General features: G+C 45.1%; 1 protein-coding gene across 5 annotated transcripts in view; it reads left to right on the top strand.

Annotated features, from left to right (window-relative positions):
- The first annotated feature begins 361 nt into the window (after positions 1–361).
- The window catches only part of STK32B (serine/threonine kinase 32B), a 389,829-nt gene continuing 362,396 nt past the window's right edge, over positions 362–27,794 (top strand). For 3 of the 5 annotated variants that reach the window (XM_069593236.1, XM_069593239.1, XM_069593238.1), the window contains exon 1: positions 412–973. In XM_069593236.1, the coding sequence (XP_069449337.1) occupies positions 922–973 (52 nt within the window). In that variant the 5' untranslated portion in view covers positions 412–921. Of the gene's footprint in view, positions 974–27,794 lie in introns of all 5 variants that reach the window. The other 2 variants (XM_069593237.1, XM_069593240.1) reach the window with 2 other exon arrangements.

Raw genomic sequence — 27,794 nt, 5'->3', positions numbered from 1 at the left:
ACTCCCGAGGCCCATGCGCAGCCAGTCCTAGGGAGAATGATTTGGGGGCAAACTCTGCCCGCTTTGGGACTCAGTTTTCCCCGTAGAATACAGGGGAGAAACTGAGTCCGAGAGGGTCCAGACTCATGAAACAGTTAGAAAACACCAAGAGGAAACGCGTCTGCTGCAGAATTGCCCGGGACTCTGCTCAAGGGGGGCAAATAAGGTCAATGCGGCGTCCGAGGGGCTCCCCTCGCAGCCAGCGCCGATTAACCGAAGAGCTCCTTTACCCCTGAACCTCAGCCTACCCGACTCTAAAATGGGCAACAGTGGTTTTTGGAGCTGATAGAGGATTGCGTTTCGAAAGCTTTTGGCGCACACTAGATGGCTCACGACTTGCTTGACGCCGGGAGGTGTGCGCCCAACTCCTCCGGGCGGACCCGGCGCTCAGCTCTGGTGCCCGCGTCGACTCCTCCCAGACCCACTGGCCCGCAGCGCCCGCCGCGCCCCCTCCTCCAGGCCGCCCTCGGGGCTGCGCTCGCGCGCCCCCTCTACGCAGCCCGCGCCCATCGCCTCCTTCCCCTCCTGTTCCTCCTCCTCCTCCCGCGCCGCCTCCGGTCTCCAGCGAGGAGTGCGGCTCCGTGTGGTCCCGGCGCTGGGAGCTCCCGCGTTCTCGGGTGCGTGCGGGCGCCTAGAACCCGGCCCGGAGGACGAGCTAGCGTGGCCGGGGCGCGGCGGGAACGCCGGGAGAGCGCCGCCAGGGACAGGGGGACGCCCTGGAGGAGGGGGCGCGGTTCCCGCCCCTGCGCGGCGCTCGGCCCCCTCCGGCTCGGCGCGCGGCGGCAGGCGGGACTGGACGCTCGCGGCGCATCCGCACCCCGCGCGGCGCGCCCCGCATCCCGGCGGCCGGGCATGTAGCAGCGGCAGCCGCCGCGGCGGAATATGGGCGGGAACCACTCCCACAAGCCCCCGGTGTTTGACGAGAATGAGGAAGGTAAGGGCTTCGGTCGGGCAGCCCTCCTTCCCCGGTTACCCTCGGCTTGAGCGCGGGCTGCGCGCCCGACCCGTGCCGGGCGCGGGGCTTTCCTCCGAGGCAACTCCTCTGTTTCGGCGCCCCTTAGGGGGGCCCGGGAGACGGCGCCCAGCGCGGGCCGGGCGCGGATTCCTAGGGAAGGGAGAACGCCGAGGCTTCACTTGGGGAGACAGGAGGGACGAGTGGACTTCGGAGGCGAGTCCGAATGTTGCTTGGGCTCCGGGGAAGCCGAGGTCCCCCCTTAGAGCCGGCGGCTGCAGAAGGCGGCGTGTGTGTGTATGTGTGTGTGTGTGTGTGCGCGCGCGCGTGTGTACTATGCATTTGGTCTGGTGCAGCGGCAGTTTCCATGCTGCCCTCCTCGTTCGCCCAGAACAGCCTGGGGAAACTTTTCCTGTTTAAACTCTTGGGGCCGGGCGGAAAGCGTCCCGCTGTTGGCCGCCTCCCAGGTAAAGGAGTGTTGTAGGCGGTCCAATCGCGTCGAAACTCCAAAACTGGGTTCCTGCGGCTCAGATAGGTAGAGCTTGGTGTTTGGACTAGCAGAACCCCTTTCCCAGCGCTGTGTGTCTGTGGGGCAACTTCCTTAACCTCTCTGAAACCTTCCTCTCTTCATCTAGGAGATGAGACTTAGGATAACCGCCCTCTACCTTAGGGGATTGTTCGAAACTTAACCACTGGTAATCCATGTGAGAAGTGCCTTGTAAATAGAATCAGTATGAGCTCTGCACACAGTGTTGTTTATCTGGTAACTCTGCCTGTGAAAGCTCTGTTTCCTATTGCACGGTTTCTCCAGTCTCATGCACCCTCAATAAGAGCCAGGACTACTGAACACATTTCATGTACCAGACACTGTTCTAGGCTTTATACGTCCTCACTCAGGCCTCACGGCAACCCTAGGAGGTGGGTACCTTTGTTGTTCCATTTTACAGGTGAAGAAAGGGATGTGTCACTGCTGGCTTGGAGGCTGGACACTCTTGCCCTGGAGACAGTAGGCTTTTGGGCACTGGTCATGGTCTCTAGATCTTCCAAGGCTGGACATGCTCAGTTGTGTCCGACTCTTTGCAACCCTATGGACTATAGCCCGCCAGGCTCCTCTGTCTGTGGAATATTCCAGGCAAGAATACTGGAGTGGGTTGCTATGCCTTCCTCCAGGGGATCTTCCCCACCCAGGGATCGAACCCACTTCTCTTGCATCTCCTGCAGTGGCGGGCAGATTTTTCGCCTGGGAAATCTGAGGTTGTGGATGGTGGTCAGATGCTCACCGCCACAGTTCCTCTGAGAAGAATACCTGAGTACAGTCTGTGTAATTGAGTCAGGCCCATCTGGCCCTTTCTTACAGGAGTTCCCAGTCTGGTGGCACTGAGGACCATGTTAAGGGCTGTATGTGGGGCCAGTGTGGATTTGGGGGACCCAAGGAGGATTGATCCCTTCCTGTTTGTTATTCTGGTGCATAGGTAGGTGGGGGGCCAGGAGTGGACAGAGAACAGATAGACAGGTGGGTTGGGGAGGCCCTTGTGTGTTCCAGAAAGCATTTGGACACCGTGTAGCTGAACTCTTTCCCCAACCAAGCTCACAGTAACCCTGAACTGCTCTATGGAAAGCAAAGTGATCTCGACCCTAAAATCAGTATTTAAATGTGTGCTCTGCTAGGGACATCTTGCTTGAGGTGGACGTGGGGCAGGCCTGTTCCTCTGAAAGCCTTTTTGTCCTGTGAGGTTACATTCAGAGCTGCTCAGACCCTGTGAGAAGATACAAACTCATTGACAGATGGAGAGGATGACTTGGGTCAAAACCTTTCTATTTTCAACAAGTCAAAATTTTCCTGTCTATTTTGGGGAAGGGACCAGTGCTGGTCTGCTCAGGCAGCTATTAATATAACAAGATACCACAGATGCTTAGACATTAGAATCTGTTGGTGGTGGTGGCCTGAACAACAGAAATTTATTTTCTCACTGTTTTGGAGGCTGGAAGTCCAAGATCAAGGTGCCCTCAGGGTGGGTTTCCAGCAAGGGCTCTCTTCCTGGCTGGTAGACAGCCTCCTCCTTGGGTCTTCACATGGCCTTCCTGTGTGTGCTCTGGAGATAGAGCTCTCTGGTTGCTCTTCCTCTTCTTATAAGAATGCCAATCCCATAGGGTTAGGGCCCCACCCTTATAACATCACTGACTATTAGTTATCTCCTTAGAAGTCCTCTCCAGATATAGTCATATTGAAGGCTGAAGTTTCAGCATCTGAAGTTTGGTGGGGACACAGTTTAGTCTATAGCAAGATACTTGGATAAAGGCCGTGAACTCCTTTCCAGAGAAAAGCACACACTTTTATCACTCCCGATTTTGGAGGTTCGTGGTACTAGCCTGGGTCAAAGGTAATTTAGATAATTTTATTAATGTCTTTCTTTTATTTACAGAGGAAATTTCCATCCCTTATATTGACAACTGTCTTTTTTCTTTATTCCAGGAACTTTGGTTTAAAATATTTATTGGCAAAATAGTTATATCTAGCAGAGCCACCTTTTGATTTTCCTGCTATTCCTCATTCCGAAAGTGGTCAGGCTCAAGGTCAACTGGTTAAAGCCCAAGGTTAGGACTCTCATTTTACCAGTTTCCAGCTCAGTGAAACATTAACTTGTTTGGTTTTGCCAGTCTATTTCTCAGCACCTGTGCAAGTTGATTCATTTATTTCATAGGCATTTACTGATCATCTTTTCTGCACTCACCCCTGTGTTGGGCAACAGGACTACGAGGAAGGTGGGAGGCAAGGTTCTAACCCTCAGGGAGCTTGCAGGCAGATAGATAGCTAGGATGATGCAAGGAGCTCAAGGGACTTTGGTATCCTGCAAGAGGGACCCTAACCCTGGGACAGGGAGGAGGGGTCAGAGAAGACTTCCTCTTAGACTAAGCCTTGCAGAAATGGTATGAGTTCCCAGGAAGGAGAGGTTGGTAGAGAGGGGAAAGATATTTCAGAGAGGGCAACAGAATATGCAAAGGCAGATGGTAAAGCATAAACATGGCTCACTGGGGAGATTGTAGGAACTTACTACTCCTGCAATGTGGCGTGTGAGGAGGGAAGCCTCAGGCCCTGAGTGCTGAGCTGATCTTAAAGGACCCAGTCGCCATGTGTTTGGAATTGACCTTACGGGCACCTGTGGTCATGGAAGAATTTTAAACAGGGCAGTGACATGGTCCAGCCAAAGAACGTGCTCTCACAAACCAGAGTTGTTGGGTGATTGAAGATGCAGATACCTCTTCAACCACAACAAATCTGATTTGCAAGTAACTTAAAGCTAAACTCTAACTGGAAATTTGCCATTGCATCATTGCACCATAACCATCTTGTATCCAGGTAATATTAAAAACTCTAGCTTAGTGATGCATTGTGTGGACTCCTTTTCATACCTAATTGGGAATCATTATCACAGCTCAGCCAGGGAGGTCTCCGCACCTGCATTTTACTAGAGGGGTTACAGAGCCCTCCAGAAAACTCCCTAGGGTCCCATGGCCTGTGTGGGAATGGACTCACCCCCAGGCCTGTTTACTCCAGCGTCTGGTACCTGACATTGTTCCTTGTGCCACCTCTGGAGACCTACAGGAAAATTCATCTCTCATGGATATGTAGGGCCAATGCAGAAGGAGACTAGCGCATGCTTCACAATATGATAGCGGTCTCTTTATGCAAATGTCTATAGGAAGATAGTAACAATACTCCTTGAATGCACTTGATCATTTACAATAATCAGCTACCATCTTCAAAGAACATTTTGTTGAGCAGTCATATCATAATACACATTCTGGGAATGAAAGCAAAATCATCTCCCTTTCTAGATTTGTGGCAAAATTGTTTACTTTTTTCATTGTTTGTTTGTTTCCTTCACTGTCCTTATCTGTGTCTAGACGTTTTTACATTAGGGTACACTTGTCGCAATAAAATGATTTCTGCTTTTTCCCTTGGCATCATATTTTAAGTAGTTTATGTTGTTATAATGTCTTCAAAGTTAATATTTTAATGGGCTGTAATATTCCATCTGATGGAACTATCATAATTCACGTATATCTTTTCTTGTTAGACATGCAGGCTGTTGTCAGTTTTTCATCTTTATAAGTAAGTTGATTGAAAATTTTATACATAAAGTATTTCTCCTTTTTAAAGTGAATTCCTTAAAATTAGATGCAAGGAGTGAGATTATTAGATCAAAAGAATTGAATACTTTCTAGAATTTCAGAAACATGTTCTTACATTTCCAAAGGGTTTTTAAAAAATTAATGTTGTATCAACTTATGGCCTGTACCCACATTTGAAGGTATTGATTTTACAGCCTTGTAACCAGCTGTGGGTATTCTTTTTATTTTTTTATTTTTTTTAATTTTAAAATCTTTAATTCTTACATGCGTTCCCAAACATGAACCCCCCTCCCCCCTCCCTCCCCATCACATCTCTGTGGGTCATTTTAGATTTTCAGGAGTTAAAGGGACATTTAAAAGGAAATGTTATTTCTGTATAATTATTGGGCCAGGTAACTTTGCATGCAGCCTAGAACATGAAAATATCTTCTTTGTTTAAATACATATACGACAAAAGTTGTTTTTTTCTGTGCATGTTCAGATGATGAAGGCAATTAAAAAAATCACTCCCTGAAGTTGCAATCATGCTTCGCTTAGACAGTCTTTTAAACCCGGGGTGTCCTTGTCATTGTGATTCACAAAGTGACTGAGATCTCTAGTGCTGCAGGATTCACTCCCAACTTTGTCTTCAGTCTTTCAGCACTGGAGAAAGCTCACTTATGTTATACATTGCTTTCCATCCTTGTACTGATACCAGTTACTGCTTGGGCAAAAGGTGGAAGTGAAAAATATTCTGAGGAACCTCAGAATTGCTTTGAATGAGCTTTGCTCTCATGATGTGGAGAGATGCCATGTAAGGGATGTGGGCTTTTGGGCTTGGTGTCCTAATGTGTGTGTCTAATACAGGAGTCTAAGATGTGAAAATTACATTTGAAGATCTATGCCTCATTTAAAAATTCATGTTGGTTCCTCTTGTACGTGGGGGATTAAGAAAATGGCCATAAATCAATCTGAGAGGTAAAATAGAAGTGAACTGTAGGATGCATGGAGAAGGCAATGGCACCCACTCCAGTACTCTTGCCTGGAAAATCCCATGGATGGAGGAGCCTGGTGGGCTGTAGTCCATGGGGTCGCTAAGAGTTGGACACGACTGAGCGACTTCACTTTCACTTTTCATTTTCATGCACTGGGGGAGGAAATGGCAACCCACTCCAGTGTTCTTGCCTGGAGAATCCCAGGGACAGGGGAGTCTGGTGGGCTGCCATCTATGGGGTCGCACAGGGTCAGCCATGACTGAAGCGACTTAGCAGCAGCAGCAGCAACAGCAGCAGCAGCAGGATGCATTTATACCTTTCAGCCCTTCTAGAAAGTAAGTATGGATTTCATAAGGATAAACCACATTTCAGTCATCTCTATAAAATCAGACAAATGTGTGCATACTATTGGATTTCATTGACTCTAAGGCACACATTTCCCCATGTTTTAATATTTCTGAAATTGGGATGTGCTTTATGATGACTGCTGATCACGGTGGTACTTGTGACATAGTTTCATTATTTGCATGTGGTGTTCATAGTTGTTCCTGCTAACATACATAAAAGGTCTAAAGGAGCTCTTTCAAGGGATGTGAAAGAATCACACCATTGGCTAACTGGCAGCATTTTTTCCTTCTTGGTGGCGCATAAAGTGAGTGTATTTAATGTGGATGGAATCTGAAATGAGATGGAATAGGGCATGCCAGCCTCCATCAGCTGCAAGTGACCGAAAAGCAGCATGAGTTCCTTTGAAAGCAGTTAATTGGCTCTGGTTCCCTCTCAACGCTACTATTCTGGTCCAAACCAGGGTCACCTCTCTTGCTTAGGTTATAATAACCTCCTTACTTTTCATCTTCCTCCTTTCAGTGGCACCTCCATGCAGCAACTCGAATGATCCTGTTAACATGGACATCATTTCTTCATGTATTTGTCTCCTCCTAAGGAGTTATAAAGAGTTGCAAAGAGTCAGATACGACTGGAGGACCAAACAACAACCACCACAACAAGGAGTTAAAAGCTCCTTAAAGCAGGGATGTGGTGTGATTGATTCATTGTTGTGTTCCCGAGGCCCAAAAGAACACCTGGCACGTAAAATAGATGCCCAATCAGTGAATGAGGTGTAAATCTCATCAGTTGTGGCTGGACCAGGTTCCTGAATAATATCATCAGAAATTTTCCTTCTTGAATTCTCTCCTCTGTGAGGCTCCAAGTGGGCTTTCTCCCCATAGAGAAGCCCTTACCACGCCCAGGCTCACAGCCCCACAGCTCCGAGTGTGGGAAAGGGGTTATCTTTTTCACCATCACTGCAGAGAAAATTCTAGGGTTAGTTCTGATGGATTCTGATGAGGTCCTGGGTCAAGACCGTGAACAGGGAGGCTCTAACTTGTTGAGCTGGATCACATATCCACCCTTGGATTCAGGGGGTGGCATTGGTTCCCTTTGAGGCATTTGGATTAAGAAGATTTAAAAACAAAACAAAACAAAACTCTTTCTTTTGTATTAGAGTATAGCCGATTAACAATGTTGTGATGATTTCAGGTGGATAGCAAAGGGACCCAGCCATACATATATATGTATCCATTGTCCCTCAAACTCCCCTCTCATCCAGGCTGCCACATAACATTGAGCAGAGTTCCCTGTGCTACACAGTAGGTCCTTGTTGGTTATCCTTTTTAAATATAGCAAGTCTACATTTCTGTCCTCTTCCCCCCATCCTTCCCACCGCCCCCGACACCAGCAACCATAAGTTCGTTCTCTGAGTCTGTGAATCTCTCTGTGTTTTGTAAGTAAGTTCATTTGTATAATTTCTTTTTAGATTCCACACATAAGGGATGCCATACAACATTTTTCCTTCTCTGTCTGACTTACTTCACTCAATATGACACTCTCTAGTTCCATCCGTGTTGCTGCAAATGGCATTATTGCATTCTTTTTAATGGCTGAGTAATATTCCATTGTTTATATGCACCACATCTTCTTTTGCATTGAGATTTATGAGGAATATTCTCAATGGATATTGGAATATCAACAGAAGAAGGGAAGTGGGTCCTGGGGCAGGCAGGTAAATATAAACAGAAGCATCCACACCAGTGCTAATTATTTTTGTGTTCCATGAATCATGGTTTGGAAGCCTTTGGCTTACCGTATTTCATTGTTTGTTTGGTTGCATGTCCACTTCTGCGCTAGTCTTCCTAAAGAGCATCAATTCTTTCCTTTTCACCTTTGTGTTTGCAAGGCCTAGGAAGGGCCACTGAAGGCCCTTGGCCACTCTTTGTTGATTGAGACATGAGAGTAAGCACTTACTGGGGGCCAATTTCTTACATTCTTCTGGGTCCAGAAGCTATTGGGAATCAAATAGAGAAATTCCAGACATATTATTAATGAAGTTGGTTTGGAAAACTGACTTGGATTGGAGTCTAGAATGGTCTTTCTATTCTTGTCCCTTAATTTCAACCTTTGACACTTTCTTGAGTAGAGAACTGTCTGTGAAGTTTTCTCTAGGACTATAATTCTCAATTTCAAAGAACTCCCATGAAATTTCTAAAAAATGGCAACCTGTAGTGATCAATGGGTATCAGACTCTTGTATAAGGTGATTTGGGCTATCATTTCTCCTCCCTTTGAGTCAGAATGCAGAGTTTTCCCCTACTGCTTTCTGGTTGAGACAAACTTCCTGCTTTATGGCACATAAAAGGATGGGTTGAGTGGAGATGGCTCTCAGGATATGACCTGGAGTGCATAGGGTGTTAAGATGGTGACAGGATTTGTGTTGAGTCTTGAGGGAAGCGTTTGAATGCCTTGAGAGAAAAAGGATCAGTATTTTAGGAGGATCAAACAGCCTGAGCTAGCACTGAGCTTAGGCATTTTCCTGAGAGAATTGGAAGGAACAAAATATTCTTAGCAATAGTCAGTTGTCTAAAATCTGGACTCTGAGCAGTTGTAGACAGAGACAGAGAAACTGTCCTACAGGGAACAGTGAGGGTCCTGACGCTGTAAAGGAATATTCTCCAGCAAACAATAGCAGGGACAAACAGTTCAGCTTACCAGAACTACACAAGCAGAGAACACCAGGCTTCTTAGCTCAAGCCAACCAAGGAAGAAGTGGAGACCGATGTTGTTACAGGTCCTGGAAGCTAACTCTTTCCAGCACTTGGTTTTTATGACCTCCTCCTTATTCTTTGAGGATTCTAGCCTCTGGCCATCTCTCTGTCTGTGAAGTCAGGAATATAAAGGCCCCAGTTCTCTGGATGTGGGGCTTTAGCACTATTCACCCATGTCCCATCCCTCTTTATTTCCTTGCAGACAGAGTTACCCTTCCCTGTCCCCTTGAAGTTATGTGGTACCATGTGCCTCGCTTGGGTCATTGTGAGCAGAGGTGATGCGTGTCAGTCACATCTTGGATAAAGTGTTTATGAATTAGATATCACTTCGTATGTCCCTAGCTCTGGGTAAGCATGATGTTGTGGATGGTGGAACTTACTTCAGCCTGGCTCCCAGAGTGAGTGACACTTGAGATGGAGGCCACACCAGTCACCAAGTCACCTGACCTGGGACATGGCATCAGTGAGACAGGAACTTCAGCTTTTTGAAGTCACTGAAATTCGGGGCTGCTTGTTACTGCAGCGTGACCCAGCCTTTTCTCCATCTGTTGAGATAATATGTGGATTTTCTGCTATTTCTTTTTTTGGCCATGCTGCACGGCTTGTGGAATGTTCGCTCCCCAATGTGCTGTGCTTAGTAGCGTCCAACTCTTTGCAGCCCTGTGGACTGTACCCTGCAGGCTCTTCTATGGAATTTTCCAGGCAAAAATACTGGAGCAGGTACCCCAATCAGGGATCAAACCTGGGCCCCCAGCAATGGAAGCCTGGAGTCCTAACCACTGAACCACCAGGGAATTCTCTCCTTTTCCTGACCAGGTGAAGAATCAAAATTTTAGAGTATTTTTGAATAGTAAATCCACCTTTCATTCTTGGCCTAAAAGCTACTCTCTCATGGTGTGGTGTATTATTAGACTTGATTTGCTAATATTTTGTTTATAAGTTTTTCATGAGAAGATACTATGAACATTATGCCAATATATTTGAAACTTGGATAAAATGACTCCTTTGAAAAACACAACCTAACCAAAAATAATACAAGGAGAATTTAAATATTAGAATAATTTTCTATCTATTAAGGAATTGAACCTATAATAGCAGCTTTCTTATCAAGGAAAGTTTCTAGGTCTAGATGTGTTCATAAATGAATTCTTCCAAATGTTAGACATAATAACAATAACAACCCTCCACAAACTCTTGTAGAGAAGAGTAAGAAAGAGCACACATTTAATGTCATTAAAAAATTATTGAAGTATAATTGATTTACAAGATAGTGTTAATTTCTGCTGTGCAACAAAGTGATTCAGTTATACATGGGTATATTCTCTTCGTAATCTTTTCCATTATGGTCTGTTACAGGAGATTGATTATCGTTTCCTGAGCTCTACAGTAGGACCTTATTGTTTACCCATCTTATACATAATAGTTTGCAGCTGCTGCTGCTGCTGCTAAGTCACTTCAGTCGTGTCCGACTCTGTGCGACCCCATAGACGGCAGCCCACCAGGCTCCCCCGTCCCTGGGATTCTCCAGGCAAGAACACTGGAGTGGGTTGCCATTTCCTTCTCCAATGCATGAAAGTGAAAATTGAAAGGGAAGTCGCTCAGTCGTGTCTGACCCTGCTAATCCCAAACTCCCAGTACCTTCCTCCCCCACTCCCTTAGTGTCTTTGTTAGTTTTTTGTACCAAGGTTATAGTAGCCTCATTAAAAGAATTTGGAAGCATACCATTTCTTGCAGTTCTCAGTAGGAGTTTGTGTAGGACTGTTATTTTTCTAAGTTTGAAATGTATTGGGATAATAGTCATAAGATCCTCTTAATCTTTTCAGTGTTTGTAGGCTCTGTGATGTTACCTCTTTTTTAATTCTAATTTTGGTAATTTGTGTTTTCTTTCTCTTTTATTTACTTTTTGGTTGGTCTTGCTTGGGTTCATTCATTTTTTTTTTAATTTAAAAATAGCCTTGGCTTTCTTGTTATTTGCTAATGATTCACTGATTTATGTTCTCATTTTAATTTTCTCCTATGTACTTTTTGGACTTCCCTGTAGCTCAGACAGGGCTTCCCTGGTGGTACAGAGGTGTAGATGGTAAAGAATCTGCCTGTAATGCAGGAGACCCAGGTTCGATCCCTGGGTCAGCAAGATCCCCTGGAGAAGGAAATACCAACTCACTCCAGTATCAGTATTCTTGCCTGGAGAATTCCATGGGCAGAGGGGCCTGGTGGGCTACAGTCTATGGGGTTACAAAGAGTCGGACATGACTGAGCCACTAACACACACAGACATGTACTTTTTGGTTTAACTTACTGTTCTTTTTCCAGATTTTTGAGATAGGATCTTAGATCATTGATTATATTTACTCACATATTTCGCTCATTATTTCTTCCTTCATTTGGAAGTTTCCATTGGAATTCTCTTCATTTTGCCTGAGGTATTTTCTTTAGCATTCTCTTTAGTGTATGCCTTCTGGTGACAAATCTCACTTTCTATTTGTCTGAAAATGTCTTTATTTAAACTTTATGGGCTTCCCAGGTGGCAGTAGTGATAAAGTACCTGCTCGCCAGTGCAGGAGATGCAAGAGATGTGGGTTTGATCCCTGGGTCAGGAAGATCCACTGGAGGAGGGCATGGTGACCCACTCCAGTATTCTTGCCTGGAGAATCCTGTGGACAGAGGAGCCTGGCAGGCTACGGTTCATAAGATTGCAAACAGTCAGACATGACTGAAGCAACTTAGCATGCACACATGCAAACTTTATGAGTGATTATTTTTATGGATTTCAAATTCTATGTTGGCAGCTTTTTCCTCCAGCATTTTGAATGTATGATTCTCTTGTATAGTGGTTTTTGTTTCTGCTTTAAAAGACAACCATTGGTACTATTTTTTTTTTTTTACTCCTTTTCAGCTGTTATGTTTATTTGTCTTGCTGCTTTTGAGAATTGTATATAAAATTAAATCAGAAATTAAATTAGAAATTTAATTACAGTGGGCATAGGTCTGGCGTTCTGGCCATTATGTGCTGGGGCTCTTGCTTCTCGTATCTGTGCTTGAATGGTACTGTTATTTTGCAGGATTCTTATTTTGTCTTCTAGTATCACTTCTGACATTCTCTCTTTCTCCTCAAACTCAAATTACACAGATATTAGGCCGTATCACAATGGCCCATGTGGCTCTGATGATATTTATGTACTTTTAAAAATTCATTTTTCTTTGTTTTTAGTCTGCATAATTTCTTCTAGTCTGTTTCTTCTGTAATCACTTCAGGTCTGTCTCTCAGCTGTGAAGTATAACTTTCAGGTTCTTAATATTCATCATTGCCCTTTTCAGTTCTATCATCACTGTTTGGTTCTCTTTTATGACTTTCACCTCTGCTGAAATTCTCAAAACCTGCTTTTTAATTACTTATGGGGTCATGAAGAGTTGGACATGACTTAGCGATTGAACAACAATGCATATCAGTCATGCTTACTTAGAAGACATGTTTGGTAACTCTGTTATTTGGTAACCTTCTATTTCTATTGCCAGTTGTTTCCTTTTAGACATCTTGTTTTCTCATTTACTTTTTGTTGTTGTTGTTGCATGCTAGGCATTATTTAGGAAACAGTAGAGAGATAATGTGAGGCTTGGGATGATGTTATGTTTCCTCAGAAAGGCATTCTGTCTGCTTTTTGGAGGCAGCTAAGTTGGAGTCATGAGAAATCTGTGTGCAGGTCAAGAAGCAACAATTAGAACTGGACATGGAACAACAGACTGTTTGATAATTGGGAAATGAGTACGTCAAGGCTGTATATTGTCACCCTGCTTATTTAACTTATTGCAGAGTACATCATGCGAAATGCTAGGCTGGATGAAGCACAAGCTGGAATCAAGATTGCTGGAGAAGTATCAATAACCTCGGATATACAGGTGATACCACCTTTATGGTAGAAAGCAAAGACTAAAGAGGCTCTTGATGAAAGTGAAAGAGGAGAGTTAAAAAGCTGGCTTAAAACTCAACATTCAAAGAGCAAAGATTGTGGCATCTGGTCCCATCACTTCATGGCAAATAGATGGGGAAACAATGGAAACAGTGAGAGACTTTGTTTTGGGGGGGCTCCAGAATCACTGCAGACAGTGACTGAAGCCATGAAATTAAGAGATTTGCTCCCTGGAAGAAAAGCTATGACCAACCTAGACAGCATATTAAAAAGCAGAGACATTACTTTGCCAACAAAGGTCCATCTAGTTAAAGCTGTGGTTTTTCCACTAGTTATGTATGGATATGAGAGCTGGACTATAAAGAAAGCTGAGTGCTGAAGAATTGATACTTCTGAACTGTGGTGTTGGAGAAGACTCTTGAAAGTCCCTTGGACTGCAAAGAGATCAAGCCAGTCCATCCTAAAGGAAATCAGCCCTGAATATTCATTGGAAGGACTGATGCTAAAGCTGAAGCTCCAGTACTTTGGCCATCTGATGTGAAGAACTGAGTCCTTGGAAAAGCCTTTGATGCTGGGAAAGATTGAAGGCAGGAGGAGAAGGGGACGACAAAGGATGAGATGGCTGGATGGCATCACTGACTTGATGGACATGAGTTTGAGTAAGCTCCGGGAGTTGGTGATGGACAGGGAAGCCTGGCGTGCTTCAGTCCATGAGGCCTCAAAGAGTTGGACATGACTGGTCAACTAAACTGAAGCTGGAGTGCCAGGAATTGCTTTAGATCTCTCAATCTTCATGGAGATTGAGATGATGAGATGTCCTGTAAAGACCGTTTTCATCCATTTCACACGCATTCCTGAAACAAAGCCCTTGGGTGTCCTTTCCGGATGTGCAGGGTTTATCAGGCTTCTTCCTTATTGGTAGAGTTTGATTTTTTAGCATGTGTGCCATCCTTAAAGCCTGTCAGGGCTTCCAGACCCACAAGCCTGTTTAGCTCCTTAGCCTCCTGAAAGCTGCTTTCAAATGTGGCAGATGCTTCTTGAGAAAGAGTGACCCCAGTGCTCATCCCATCTATTTGGGCTCCTTTTTCCTACTCAACTTGCATCTCCTCACTCCTTTGATAGCTCTATGAATGCCTCAAATAGATTTTTAAAAATATGTTGTGTATAATTTTTCTAGTTTTATTAGCAGGAACATTTACATGAGTCAGCCAGAAGCCAAAGTTGTCTTCTCGGTGTTTATCCATGTGTGAAAGAAAGTGAAAGTGAAAGCATTAGTCGCTCAGTCATGTCCTACTCTTTGCGATCCTGTGGACTCTAGCCCACCAGGCTCCTCTGTCCTTGGGATTTCCTAGACAAGAATACCGGAATAGGTAGCCATTTCCTTCTCCAGGGCATCTGCCCAGCCCAGGGATTGAACTCGGGTCTCTCGCCTTGCAGGCAGATTCTTGATCTTCTGAGCCACCAAGGAAAGCCACAGCTCTGCATGTTTTCTGTTTTAAAAATGAGCTCTCCCTGGTACCCATGTCACCTTCAGCCTACCACCCCACACGCCTCACTTTCACAACCATACTTCCCACCAAAATAATCTTCACGCGGTGTCCTGACTTTCTCGTGATAACTCATTCCTCCACTCACATTAGTGAAATACCTCTGAGTTGGGTCACTATGATCATTTGATTCTTAAAATTAGCATATGATTGTAAGTAAGCATATGATTTCTTTCTTGGAAATAAGAAAACGAGCTCATCCATAAACTCATGATCCAACTGAGGAAACAGAGCCTGTCCTGTTCCTCTGAAGCTCCCTGGGCATGTTTTTCCGACTCCATCCCCTTTCCTACGCTTTCTCATTCCTAACTATACAGTGTTTAAATGTTATTGCTTTGTGACGTTTATGAAAACGGTACCACATTTTATGTATTCTAGTGTGCTTTGCAGTTCTTGGCTCGAGACTGAGTCTCTAAGATTTGTCTATGCTGGGTATAGGTGTATTGTCTTCATTTTCATTAGAGGATAATGTTCCATCATGTGACTGTACCATGAATTCTATCCTTCCTACTGACAGTGAACACTTGTACTCTTTCTGGTTTTTGACTATTATGAACAACGCTGCTGTGAACAATTTTGTATACATCTCTTGGTGCATATGGGGCTTTCCAAGTGGTGCTAATGACTGGTAAAGAACCCTGCCAATGAGGAGACATAAGAGATTTGAGTTCAGTCCCTCAGTCGGGTAGATCCCCTGGAGGAGGGCATGACAACCCACTCCAGTATTCTCACCTGGAGAATCCTATGGACAGAGGAGCCTGGCAAGCTTGGTCCATAGGATCAGAAAGAGTTGGACACAACTTAGCGCTTGGTGCACATATGCAGGAGTTTCTATAGAATATATGCCATTAAGAGAATGGCTGGGTCATGGAACAGGCATTTGTTCAACTTTGTAAAAATAATAGCAAATTGTTTTCCAAAGTGGTTGCCTAATTTATGCTTTGATCATCCATGTATAGATACTTGCTTTGTTCTACATCAGATTAAATCTAAACTATTATGAAGTCCACAAATGCAAGCCACATTTGTAATTTTAAGATTTCTATTCATAACATTATGAACATAAAAAGAATTAGGTGAACTTAATAAATATAACTAAATATTATAATTTCAGTGTCAAAATTATTTAGATATTTCACATCCTTTTATTCATACTGAGTCTTTAAAATTAGGTATATATTTTACACTTGCAGCATGTCTTAATTTGGATGGTTGTTAGCTACATTTAAAGTGCTCAGAATCCACATGTGGCTCACAGCTACCCTATAGGACAGCACACTTTTTCCTCCTTGCCATTATTTGCTGTTATGGACATTTTCGTATTTGCCAGTTGAATGAGCATAAAACGGCATCTTGCTTTTGTAAATTGCATTTCCTCATTAACACAGCTGAGGTTTCTTCATATATTTAGATTCCGCTTTTGTGAAGTGTCTGTTTGTGGCTTTGTTCATTTTTCTACAAGATGTATGCCTATACATCTTATACAAGATGTGGATTGATTTGTGGTTCTTTACACGTTCCTATTCAGTTATATGTGTTGTTAACATTGTCTCCGGTTTGGTGATTGCCCTTTCTAAGTCCTTTATGATGCTTATTGGCTCTTCCTTCTCCATCTTTTTTGCAAGATCAGCCTCTTCCCGCTTGCAGTAAATCTTGGAATTCCTCAGGTCCGAGCCCTCAGATCTCTTTCTTCCTTAAACCGTCTGGACTGTCTCCCCAGGGGATCTTGTCAGCCCTTCTATGTTCAGTCATGTACAGTCTGAGTGCAGTCAAGAGACCAGAGTCATGTCAAAAAGGGAAATTGTAGTACAAAGAACAGTTGAGAGTTAGATCGTAAAGAAGGCTGAGTGTGAAGAATTGATGCTTTTGAACTGTGGTGTTGGAGAAGACTCTTGAGAGTCCCTTGGGCAGCAAGGAGATCAAACTAGTCCATCCTAAAGGAAATCAACCCTGGATATTCACTGGATGGACTGATGCTGAAGCTGAAGCTCTAGTACTTTGGCCATCTGATGCAAAGAGTGGATGCATTGGAAAAGACCTTGATGTTGGGAAAGATTGAGAGCAGGAGGAAAAGGGAGCAACAGAGGATGAGATGGTTGGATAGCCTCACTGACTCAGTGGACATGAATTTGAGCAAGCTCTGGGAGACAGTGAAGGAAAAAGGAGCCTGGTATGCTGCCGTTCATGGAGTTGCAAAGAGTCTGACACGACTTAACAACTGAACAGGAGTACAAAGAACTGTCATCTAGTCAAAAGGTTTAGCTGAAAAGGAGTCATGTCTCTAGGAGGTCCAGAAGTAGCAACTCTAGTAAAACAGCTGCTCCTGCTTGGGCTGAGGGTGAGTGAAAAAGGAAAGGACTCAGAAATACCTAGAAGACAGCACCCTTCTGCATCCAGGCGGTGTTTCAGATCTCTTTGTCAAGGGCTTGGCCTGGTTGTCAGAGGAACAGGCATCATACTGGGTGGCATAGAAACTTGCCAGAAGATGCTGCCTGCAGCCTGTCCATGAGGACCACTGAGATGAGGGCTGCCAGGGCCCATGCATGCTGACCTGCTGCACGTGGAAAGCAGCCCACGGGAAGAAAAAGGGACATCCCTTCCTCCCACTCTGCAATCACTCTTCCAATCACTGCAAATGGTCTGGCAGCATCTCTCCTGCGCCCTCTGTTGGCCATGCCGAACATGAAACCAGCTGGGAACTATCTCTAGTGTCACAAAGCAGTGGATCTGGAGCTGAGAGATGGTACATGAGTAGCTGGTGCCTATTCCTCTACAACTCATTAGAAGAAGACCCTGCAGATCCAGCTCACTAGAAAAGACCCTGATGCTGAGAAAGATAGAAGGCAGGAGAAGAAGGGGATGACAGAGAATGAGGCAGTTGGATGGCATCACTGACTCAATGGACATGAGTTTGAGCGAACTCAGAGAAGGCAAAGGACAGGGAAGCCTGGCATGCTGATGTCCATGGGGTTTCAAAGAGTCGGACACGACTGAGCAACTGAACAAGAACAGTTTCTCTACAATAGTGACTCAGTGATTTATTTCTTTAATTCATGTTTTTTCCTCTGGTCTCCTGATCTGTGTGCTGGTGTATATATTTCCACTTAGATGTTGCATGTTGCAAAAGAATTAACACCTCAGATTCAAAATGGCCTCAGTTAAGCTCATGTTCTTTCAGAGTTTCCCAGCTTAGTGCATAGAACCATCATCTACCTGGTTACAGAAGCCAAAATCTCTGAGGTTTTCCTTCATCCTTCCATCTCCCTACTACTGCTGCTACTGCTGCTAAGTCGCTTCAGTCGTGTCCAACTCTGTGCGACCCCATAGACGGAAGTCTCCTGCAAATCCAATGAGGCACCTGGCTATGCTGATTTAAATTCCCAAATATCTCCCCAATCTATGCCTTCTTTTCAGCCACACCACCACTATCTCCATTCAACACCCCCTCATGGGATCCCCAAGCTTCCGCCTTCCTCTCACCTTTCGAGTACGTCCCCCATCCGACTGGCAGAATCACAGCTTTATATCACTAATATGACCATGTTGGTCCTGCTTAATGTTTTTGTCCCTCTTGGGATGAATACTGGGAATGTAATATGGCCTCCAAGATTATATGGTCTGGAATCTGCCCACCTCTCCCATCTCGTTTCATCTCGCATTGAGTTCTATTCCTCGTGTGAGTTAAATAGCTCAGGGCACTTAAAGGTCTTAGAATACCTGACGTGTGGTCACTGTTGTACAAAGTTCTCTCTAAGTCACTCTTAGTTCCCCTAGCATGTCATCCTTCCTATAACCGGAGCTGTTATTTATCGCCATGTGAGCATTCTTTCAGATTCCTGTAAGTTCCATAGCCACTCCTGTCCCCAGGAACGAGTGGGTATCGCTTGTTCTGGTTGAAATGCTCCCCTCCTCCCCATTTGGCTTAGTTACCTCCCACTCATCTTTCTTCAAGGTGCCGAGATCCCCAGGGACACCCCCCGCCCCATCAAATTACCACCTGCCCCTTCACGACATTTAGCATGGATTTTCATTGATCATCTGCTTTTTCATGTGAATCCTTCATTAATGCCCTCAGGAGACTGAAGGCTCTGTGCTGACAGGCGCTGTGACTCTTGTGGTGGCTTGTGTGGGTCCCACTGCTTTACAAAGTGTCTGTCCTTGTGTTGCCAGTGAATTTAAGGTTCTTGCTTCGTTGTGAAAGAATTCACAAAGTAATAGGTAAGAAGTCGGTTTTATTTAGAGAGAAGCATACTCCGCAGACAGAGCGTGGGCTGTCTCAGAAGGTGAGAGAGCTTCGAAATGTGCTGTGGTTATTTTTTTATATGCTGGATAATTTCATAAGCTAAGCCTTTGACTGTGTGGATCACAACTGTGGAAAATTCTTAAACAGACAGAAGTACCAGACCACCTGACCTGCCTCTTGAGAAACCTGTATGCAGGTCTGGAAGCAACAATTAGAACTGGACATGGAACAACAGACTTGTTCCAAATCGGGAAAGGAGTACGTCAAGGCTGTATATTGTCACACTGCTTATTTAACTTATACACAGAGTACATCATGAGAAATGCTGGGCTGGAGGAAGCACAAGCTGGAATCAAGATTGCCGGGAGAAATATCAATAACCTCAGATATGCAGAGGACACCACCCTTATGGTAGAAAGCGAAGAAGAACTAAAGAGCCTCTTGATGAAAGTGAAAGAGGAGAGTGAAAAAGCTGGCTTAAAACTCAACATTCAAAAACCGAAGATCATGGCATCTGGTCCCATCACCTCATGGCAAATAGATGACAATGGAAACAGTGACAGCCTTTTTTTCTCTTGGGCTCCAGAGTCACTGCAGATGGTGACTGCAGCCATGAAATTAACAGACACATGCTCCTTGGAAGAAAAGCTATGACCAACCTAGATAGCGTATTAAAAAGAAGAGACATTACTTTGCCAACAAAGGTCTGTCTAGTCAAAGCTATGGTTTTTCCAGTAGTCATATATGGATGTGTGTTGGATAAAGAAAGCTGAGTGCCAAAGAACTGATGCTTTTGAACTGTGGTTTTGGAGAAGACTCTTGAGAGTCCCTTGGACTGCAAGGAGATAAAGCCAGTCCATCCTAAAGGAAATCAGTTCTGAATATTCATTGGATTCTGAAGCTGAAACTCCAAAACTTTGGCCACTTGATGCGAAGAACTGATTCATTGGAAAAGACCCTGATGCTGGGAAAGATTGAAGGCAGGAGGAGAAGGGAACAACAGAGCATGAGATGGTTGGATGACACCACCAACTTAATGGACATGAGTTTGAGCAAGCTCTGGGAGTTGTTGATGGACAGGGAAGCCTGATGTGCTGCAGTCCATGGGGTTGCAAAGAGTGGGGCATGACTGAGCGACTGAACTGACTGAGTTATACTTTCTGCATAACTGAAAAGCTCTTTGCCTCATGGTAATCTTTCTCAAGACTCAGCCATTTGCGTCCCACCTGTGGAATTATTTTTTTTTTTCTCAGCTGTGTATTACCTGTACTGTTATTTACTTAATCTTCTGTATCTTGACTGATTTTACTTTAATAGAACTTTTTACAAAGGCAATTTCTATTTCTAGCTTAAATTAAGAATGGGTTAAGACTTCTACAAATAGGAAGAAAGATAAAGTTGAGAGAAGGTAAGGAGGATATCACGCAATGAGGATATCCAATGCAACAAGATATCATTAACCTTTTGAGAACCCTTCATTTGTGACCAGCTCAGTGGATGTTTTTGGAGTGGATTTGTAATGACTGAACTCCTAGCAGCCCTGGGGAGCTGCTGTGTGAATGCCAGGTTGGGTCATGGGGAGGTCTGCACAGCAGACGTTTTCGTGTTAACTGGAAGAGGAGGGCAGGTCCTTGAAGGGAAGTGAGCCCCGTACTTTGCTACCAGTGTTGGAGCTGCAGCTTGACACTCTTTCAGTCATACTCCAGCTTCCAGTCCTGCTTAAAGATAATATATTGGCCTCTGGGCTTATGTGTCTCTGGGAGACAACAGGCGCCCTGGCAGGTCCACCCTAGAGTCTTCCAGCAGGAAAGCCCCTTCCACAGCACAATGGAAGAGCTAGAGTACAGACCCTAGCATCAGACTGCCTGGAGTTCCATGGAGTTCTGCCACCCACAAGCTGAGTGACCTCCTGTAAGTTTCTTCTCCTCCCTGATCCTCAGTTTCCTCATCTGTAAAATGGGGATTCAGTGGTACTTACTTCATAAACTGTTCTTGAAGAGTAAATGACTTACTATATGTTAACTAGGGCTTCCCTGGTGGTGCAGAGGTTAAAGCGTCTGCATGCAATGTGGGAGACCTGGGTTTGATCCCTGGGTCAGGAAGATCCCCTGGAGAAGGAAGTGGCAACCCACTCTAGTATTCTTGCCTGGAGAATCCCATGGACGGAGGAGCTTGGTGGGCTTCAGTCCACGGGTCGCAAAGGGTCGGACATGACTGAGCGACTTTGCTTTCACTGCTTACTATGTAGTCTGGCACGTAATACATGCTGTATTGTTGTTGCTCTTCAGTCACTAAGTCATGTCCCACTCTTTGCAGCCCCATGGACTGGAGCACCTCAGGCTCTTCCATCCTTCACAATCTCCCAGAGTCTGCTCAAATTCATGTCTATTGAGTTGGTGATGCTATCTAAGCCTCTCATCCTCTGTCACCCTCTTCTCCTTTCGCCCCCAGTCTTTTGCAGCATCAGGGTCTTTTCCAGTGAATTGGCTCTTTGCATCAGGTGGCCAAAGTACTGGAACTTCAACATCAATATCAGTCCTTCCAGTGAATATTCAGGGTTGATTTCCTTTAGAATTGATGGTTTGATCTCAAAATGAGATTGTTTTGTGACTGGAGAAGATCATGCATAGGGGTTAACAGGGAAGGTTTTAGTGAATTACACAGGTTTAAATCTTGATATTTCTGCATATTAACTAACGATGGGGCTTCCCTGGTAGCTGAGATGGTAAAGAATATGCCTGCAATGTGGGAGACCTGGGTTCAGTTCCTGGGTTGGGAAGATCTCCTGGAGAAGGAACTGGCAACCTACTCCAGTAGTCTTGCCTGGAGAATCCCATGGACAGAGGAGTCTGGTGGGCTACAGTTCACAGGGTGGCAAAGAGTCGGACATGACTGGGCGACTATATGACATGAACTGTGGAGCAGTGCCTTGACCTTCCCAAGCCTCAGTTTCTTCCTCTGCAGAATGGGATGCATTCTGACACAGTTGCCATGGGAACAGAATGAGATGAAGCTTCTTAGAGTGGACAGTGCTTAGGAGGGCACCTGACCCAATACCTGGCAGCATGAAATACAGGCAAAGAAAGAGGTGAGGGCTGCTGCTTCATTCAGCCTGAAAAAGAACACAGTTCTGACTCCTGCTTGAAACCTGAATCATCAGTAGGGATTCCTCATTTCCATTCTCCTGGGAAACAGCACTGAAGTTCAGACAGACTCTGCCCTTGAAGCTTCTTTGCCTGAGTCCTCATTGCAGCTGTCAGGAAGGCTAAGGCTTGCTTTCAGAAGACTCACTCTGGCAAGGTGTGTGGAGCCAGTGAGCAGGAAATAGCCATCCTCTCATCGGTGGTTGATGCCACTGACATGTATCAAGCCAGCTTTTGAGTCTTTTTGCTAAATCTCTTGGCAGCCCCCATGGAGGGCTTGAGGGCTGGAGTGGGATTTTAGAGAGGATTAGATATCGGGCCCTTGTCTTTTAGAAAATGCCCATTGTTGAATCTGTTATAATACCGCTTCTGTTTTATGTTTTTTGGCCCCAAGGCATGTGGGATCTTAGTTGTCTGACCAGGGATCAGACGTGCACCCCTTGTGTTGGAAGGCAGAGTCTTAACCACTGGACCTCCTGGGAATCCCTCATCTTAGATGCTTGAGGGGACTTGTAAAATAGATAGCAAGTGGTAAAACAGGGAACTCAACCCAGTATTCTGTGACAAACTAGAGGGGTGGGATGGTGAAGGAGATGGGAGGAGGATTTGGGAAGGAGGGGACATAGCTATACTTGTGGCGGATTCCTGTTGATGTGTGGCAGAGGCCAACACAATATTGTAGAGGAGTTGTCCTCTAATAATTGTATTTTGTTCTGTACCTCTCAATACTGTACAATTATAATCTTTGATAATCATTAGTTAAAAAGAAAACAGAAAAAATAACTTCTGGATGCCTGGTGTTGTGTATTGAATCGAGTCCCTCAAAATGAGTATGCCAGAGCCTCACCCCCAATACCTCAGAATGTGATCTTATTCGGAGACACAGATGTAGGTCAGTTAAAGAGAAGTCATTAGCATGGGCCCCGGTCTCTCCTAAACAGGAAACTGGAACCCAAAGACAGACACACAAGGAGAGTGCCGTGCGCATGGGAAGGTGCAGGTCGGGTAGCACGGCTGCCAGCCGAGGCGCCCCGACACCTGGATGGTCCACCAGGCGCCGGGAGAGGGGCACGGCTCAGCAACCCTTTACTGCCTCAGAGGAGACCCTCCCTGCTTATGCCTCCGTCTTGGACTTCCAGCCCCCAGGGCTGTGAGGAAATACATGTCTGTTGTTTTAAGGCCCCCAGTTGGTGGTACTTTGTTCGGGTGGCCCTAGAAAAGGAATTCACCTAGTTTTACTATTAGATAGTAACTTCAATGCAACATTCCAGAGGAGGCCCCAGATCAGCTCTGGGAAGTGTCTCCAGAAAAGGCAATTTCTGAATTCAGTCCTGAGGGAGGGACAGGAGGCATTGAAGGGGAGGTAATGTGTGAGGGAAGGAGAAGACCTGAGAAGGTGGGGCTGGGGAGGCCCTTCAAGGCGGGAGGGGGGCAGCACTGTGCAGAGGTGAATGAATGGGTGGAGGGGAGGGGTTCAGGGGGAGTGGACATGGGGGAGGGAAGCTATAGAGATGGGACTGGAGCCTTAGGCCAGAACCGGGCACTGAAGGCCCTAGGCTGTCATGCTGTGTGTCTTGCTTGGCTTGGGTCACCACAACAAACCCCACAGGCTGGGTGGCTTAAACAGCAGACATTTATTTATTACAATTCTGGACCCTAGAAAGTCCCAGGTCAAGGTGCTGGTGAGATCTTTCTTCTGGTTTGCAGACAGCTGTCTTCCTTCCTGTCCTCATCTGGTGGAGGGAGAGAGAGCTCTAGGCTCTTCTTCCTCTTGTGAGGACACTAATCGCATCGTGGGGCCCCACCCTCCTGACCTCATCGCAACACATTGTCCCTCACAGACCTCACCTCCAAATTCTGTCATCTCACTCAGGGTTAGGGTTTCAATGCATGAGTTTTGAGTTTTGGGGGGGCACGCATATGCACATGTCCATACACTAAGGAATGTGATTTTGTGTTCTTAGCTGGTAGAACTGGCTCCATTATGTGTGAGACTCAGTGCAAAATAAAAAGGTGCGGTCCTTCGTTCGAAAACGAGAAGAAATACTGTTAAAGGTACTAAACTATATAACTTTGCTTTCATGGTCTCTCTCTTTCTCTTGGTTTGTCATAGTGTTTTTTTACCTGCTTTTTGATAGCAGTCTAGATAAATAACAATAATTTTAAATTATTAGCAAGAATTTCACTATCTCTGTATAGTGTAGTTCCAATTTCAAATACAAATGCAAGAGCATTGAACTCTTGTGCAGAATCATGGAAATGGCCCAGTTCATACATCAAAGTGCATGTATGCACATGTATCTTGTTCTTAGCAGAACAGAAACGTGGAAGAAACCAGACTCAGCTCTTTTCTGTTCGCTCCTTCATACGTGCACTTTCTACCAATGCTGCCTGCCCTGGACTGACTGATGAGTGAGGTGAGACAGAGGGGAAGACAAGCTATGGTTGACTTGTCTTTCACTTTCCCCCCGTGTCACCATTTCAGCATCAGTGATTTGTTGACACAGGGAAGTAGCACGCAAAGGAAAGAATATGACCAAGCTTCCTTGGTCATTACAGTTTCTTAGGATACATTTGCCTCTTTCTGCATTTGGAGCAAGTTGGTTCTGGTTGGAACAGAATCCTTACTCTCCAAGGGCGATCAGTGCCCCTGCTTACACTGGTGTAGACAAAATACACTTCCCTGGGTCTTGCTGAGTCTCCACACTTTGTGGGTCCACCAGAATTCTGTGCTCGTGGAGCATTACAAATACCATGTGGGAGTGAGGGACACACACACTGAGTGTGTAGCCTCTGCTCATGTGTACACCCATTGTTCAGGTTAGTTCAGTTGCTCAGTCATGCCCGACTCTTTGTGAACCCATGGACTGCAACACTCTAGGCTTCCCTGTCCATCACCAACTCCCAGAGCTTGTTCAAACTCATGTCCATTGAGTCAGTGATGCCATCCAACCATCTCATCCTCTGTCGGCCCCTTCTCCTCCTGCCTTCAGTCTTTCCCAACATCAGGGTCTTTTCCAAGGAGTCAGTTCTTCACGTCAGGTGGGCAAAGTATTGGAGCTTCAGCTTCAGTATCAGTCCTTCCAGTCAGTATTCAGGCCTGATCTCCTTTTGGATTGACTGGTTTGATCTCCTCGCAGTCTAAGGGACTCTCAAGTCTTCTCCAACACTGCAGTTAAAAAGCATCAATTCTTCATTGCTCAGCTTTCTTTATAGTCCAACTCTCATATCCATACATGACTATGCCCATTGTAATCCCTTCTTATCAAGTAACACTTCCAGGGTGAAAGATATCAACTCCAGAGCGTTAAGCTGAGTGCAAGGTGCTTCTGAGCATAGTGCTCCGTATGGTTGCATGCCCCCAAAGCCAGCCCTGTTAGTAGAAGATGACGTGACACTAATGGTTTCAATCTTAAACTTATCTCCTTGTCTTCTGTGTATGTTGAAAGTCCTAGTCTCTGTACTTGACACCATTGAAGTGTCAATCACTGTTCCATGTGGTCTTGTCTAATACTCTTGGAAATCCTTGCTGCAAATGTGGGCACAGGTCAATCACTAGGCTACTGGGGCCCTCACCACGGAAGTCTCCTCTTGTCCCCTGGAAGGACAAGTCAGTCACAGGCCAGGGTAGATGGGCACTAGGCACCCTGCTGATGTGTTCTGGCAGACTCCACCCTTTCCTTTCTCACTTAGGTGTTGAGAAAACTCACAGGACTGTAGGGCCAAAAGAGGAGGGCAGGTCCAGGCTCTGCTGAGTAGGGATGGCCAACTGGAAAGAGATGATGTGATCAGTTTCCATTTTAGAATGGTCATCCTGCAGACTGAAGGGTGGGTTGGCAGGGGGAGAAATTGGTGGCTAGGAAGACAGTATAAAATATCCACAAAGAAAGGAGGAAGGCTGTAAATGCCCATAATTGGATATCTTGGCATATGTGTAGATGGTCACATTTATCACTATATATTGATGTACAGATAAACACAAATACACCTACTGGTGTTTTTACAAATCTAGTCCCTTTTACCCTGTGAATAATTCCAGTGAGCTCCCATTTACAGGCAGTATAACTTATCAAATTCAAACAAAATCATGGCACAGTAGAATTTTCTGCAGTTCACTTAAGTGGTGTAAGGTGTTTATAAATCCCATTTAAAATGTAATTAATCTTAAGTGCACTTTTTAAACAAAATCACAAAGTCACTGCATGTCATATTTAATAAGTTCCAACACAGTTTCTTAGCCTTCCTTTCCGGAGTATAATTACTCCATCAATCTTCCTGGAGAATCAAAGAGAGCTTAGCAGAACACACCTTTCATGCATGAACCAGAATTGTGCTTTCGAGTTACATTTGAAAGTGATTGCATTGGCATTTTATTTCTTTCAGAATATAACAAATGTTTCTGATCTTCCTGAGGTATCTTGGTCTTAAACTGAGGTTATGAATCTCTCAGAGCTTCTGTTTACCAGTTCCTTGAATTTCTGTGGTGTAAAGGATAGGGAGAGAAACAAAGCTATAATGTATGACTCCTCTTTCTTAGCCAGCAAATAAGATACAAGATCAGGTCCTGGTATGCAGGTTGGCAGTTTGGTTTGCGTTTTAGCTTATGCTTCTGAGTTTTCCCTGATGGAGATGCACCTACTCCCCATCTCTCTGAAAGTGTTTGCTACGTTGCTTCTGTTGTGTCTGACTCCTTGTAATCCTATGGACTGTAGCCCGCCAGGTTCCTCTGTCCAAGTTCTCCAGGCAAGAATACTGTGTTGCCATGCCCTCCTCTAGGGGATCTTCCTGACCCACTGATCAAACCCATGTCTCCTATGTCTCCTGCACTGGCAGCAGGTTCTTTACCCCTAGTGCCGCCTGGGAATCCCAAGAAGTGTTTATCTGTTTGTAAATAATAGGAACATTGTGTTAGATTTTGATATAAATTCCTGACTGAGGTCTGCCAGGCAGAGGGTCTGAAATATGATGTTGGTTTGAGGTGTAATAGCTATTTAAATGGAGAAGGCAATGGCACCCCACTCCAGTACTCTTGCCTGGAAAATCCCATGGGCAGAGGAGCCTGATAGGCTGCAGTCCCTGGGGTCGTGAAGAGTTAGACACGACTGAGCGACTTCACTTTTCACTTTCATGCACTGGAGAAAGAAATGGCAACCCACTCCAGTGTTCTTGCCTGGAGAATCCCAGGGATGGGGGAGCCTGGTGCGCTTCCGTCTATGGGGTCACGCAGAGTCTGACATGACTGAAGTGACTTAGCAGCAGCAGCAGCAGCAGCTATTTAAAAAACCACTAGTATAGTACTGGGGCTTCCTAGGTGGCACTAGTGGTAAAGAACCTGCCTGTATTCTTGCCTGGAGAATCCCATGAACAGAGGAGCCTGGCGGGCTATAGTCCATAGGGTCACAAAGAGTCTAACAGGGCTGAAGCGACCTAGCACATACACAGTATAATATTTGCTGACAACCTCATCATTTTTTTTTTCTGAATACAACCTGTGCCCTACAGACTTAAATTTTTAATTGCCAATCCAAAGGTTTTACGTAGATATCTGGTAGGAATTTCAATCTTAGTGCCCCTCTGTGCGATCCCTAAATCTGATCCTTCCCATCTTCCCTACGTTAGCAAATAGCAATTCTAGTCTTCCAGCAGTGAAGGCTGAAACTTTGGAGTCACCCTAACTTTTCTTTCCACGTGGCATCTACCCTCTTAACTAGTCCTGCTAGCCCTGCCCTGTCTTTCACACCTGCTGTTTCAATA

The sequence above is a fragment of the Ovis canadensis genome, chromosome 6, assembly GCF_042477335.2.
Source record: "Ovis canadensis isolate MfBH-ARS-UI-01 breed Bighorn chromosome 6, ARS-UI_OviCan_v2, whole genome shotgun sequence".
In the NCBI taxonomy this organism is placed as follows: domain Eukaryota; kingdom Metazoa; phylum Chordata; class Mammalia; order Artiodactyla; family Bovidae; genus Ovis; species Ovis canadensis.
Note: the sequence above shows the minus strand (reverse complement) of the source record. Positions and strands in the feature narration are given on the sequence as shown.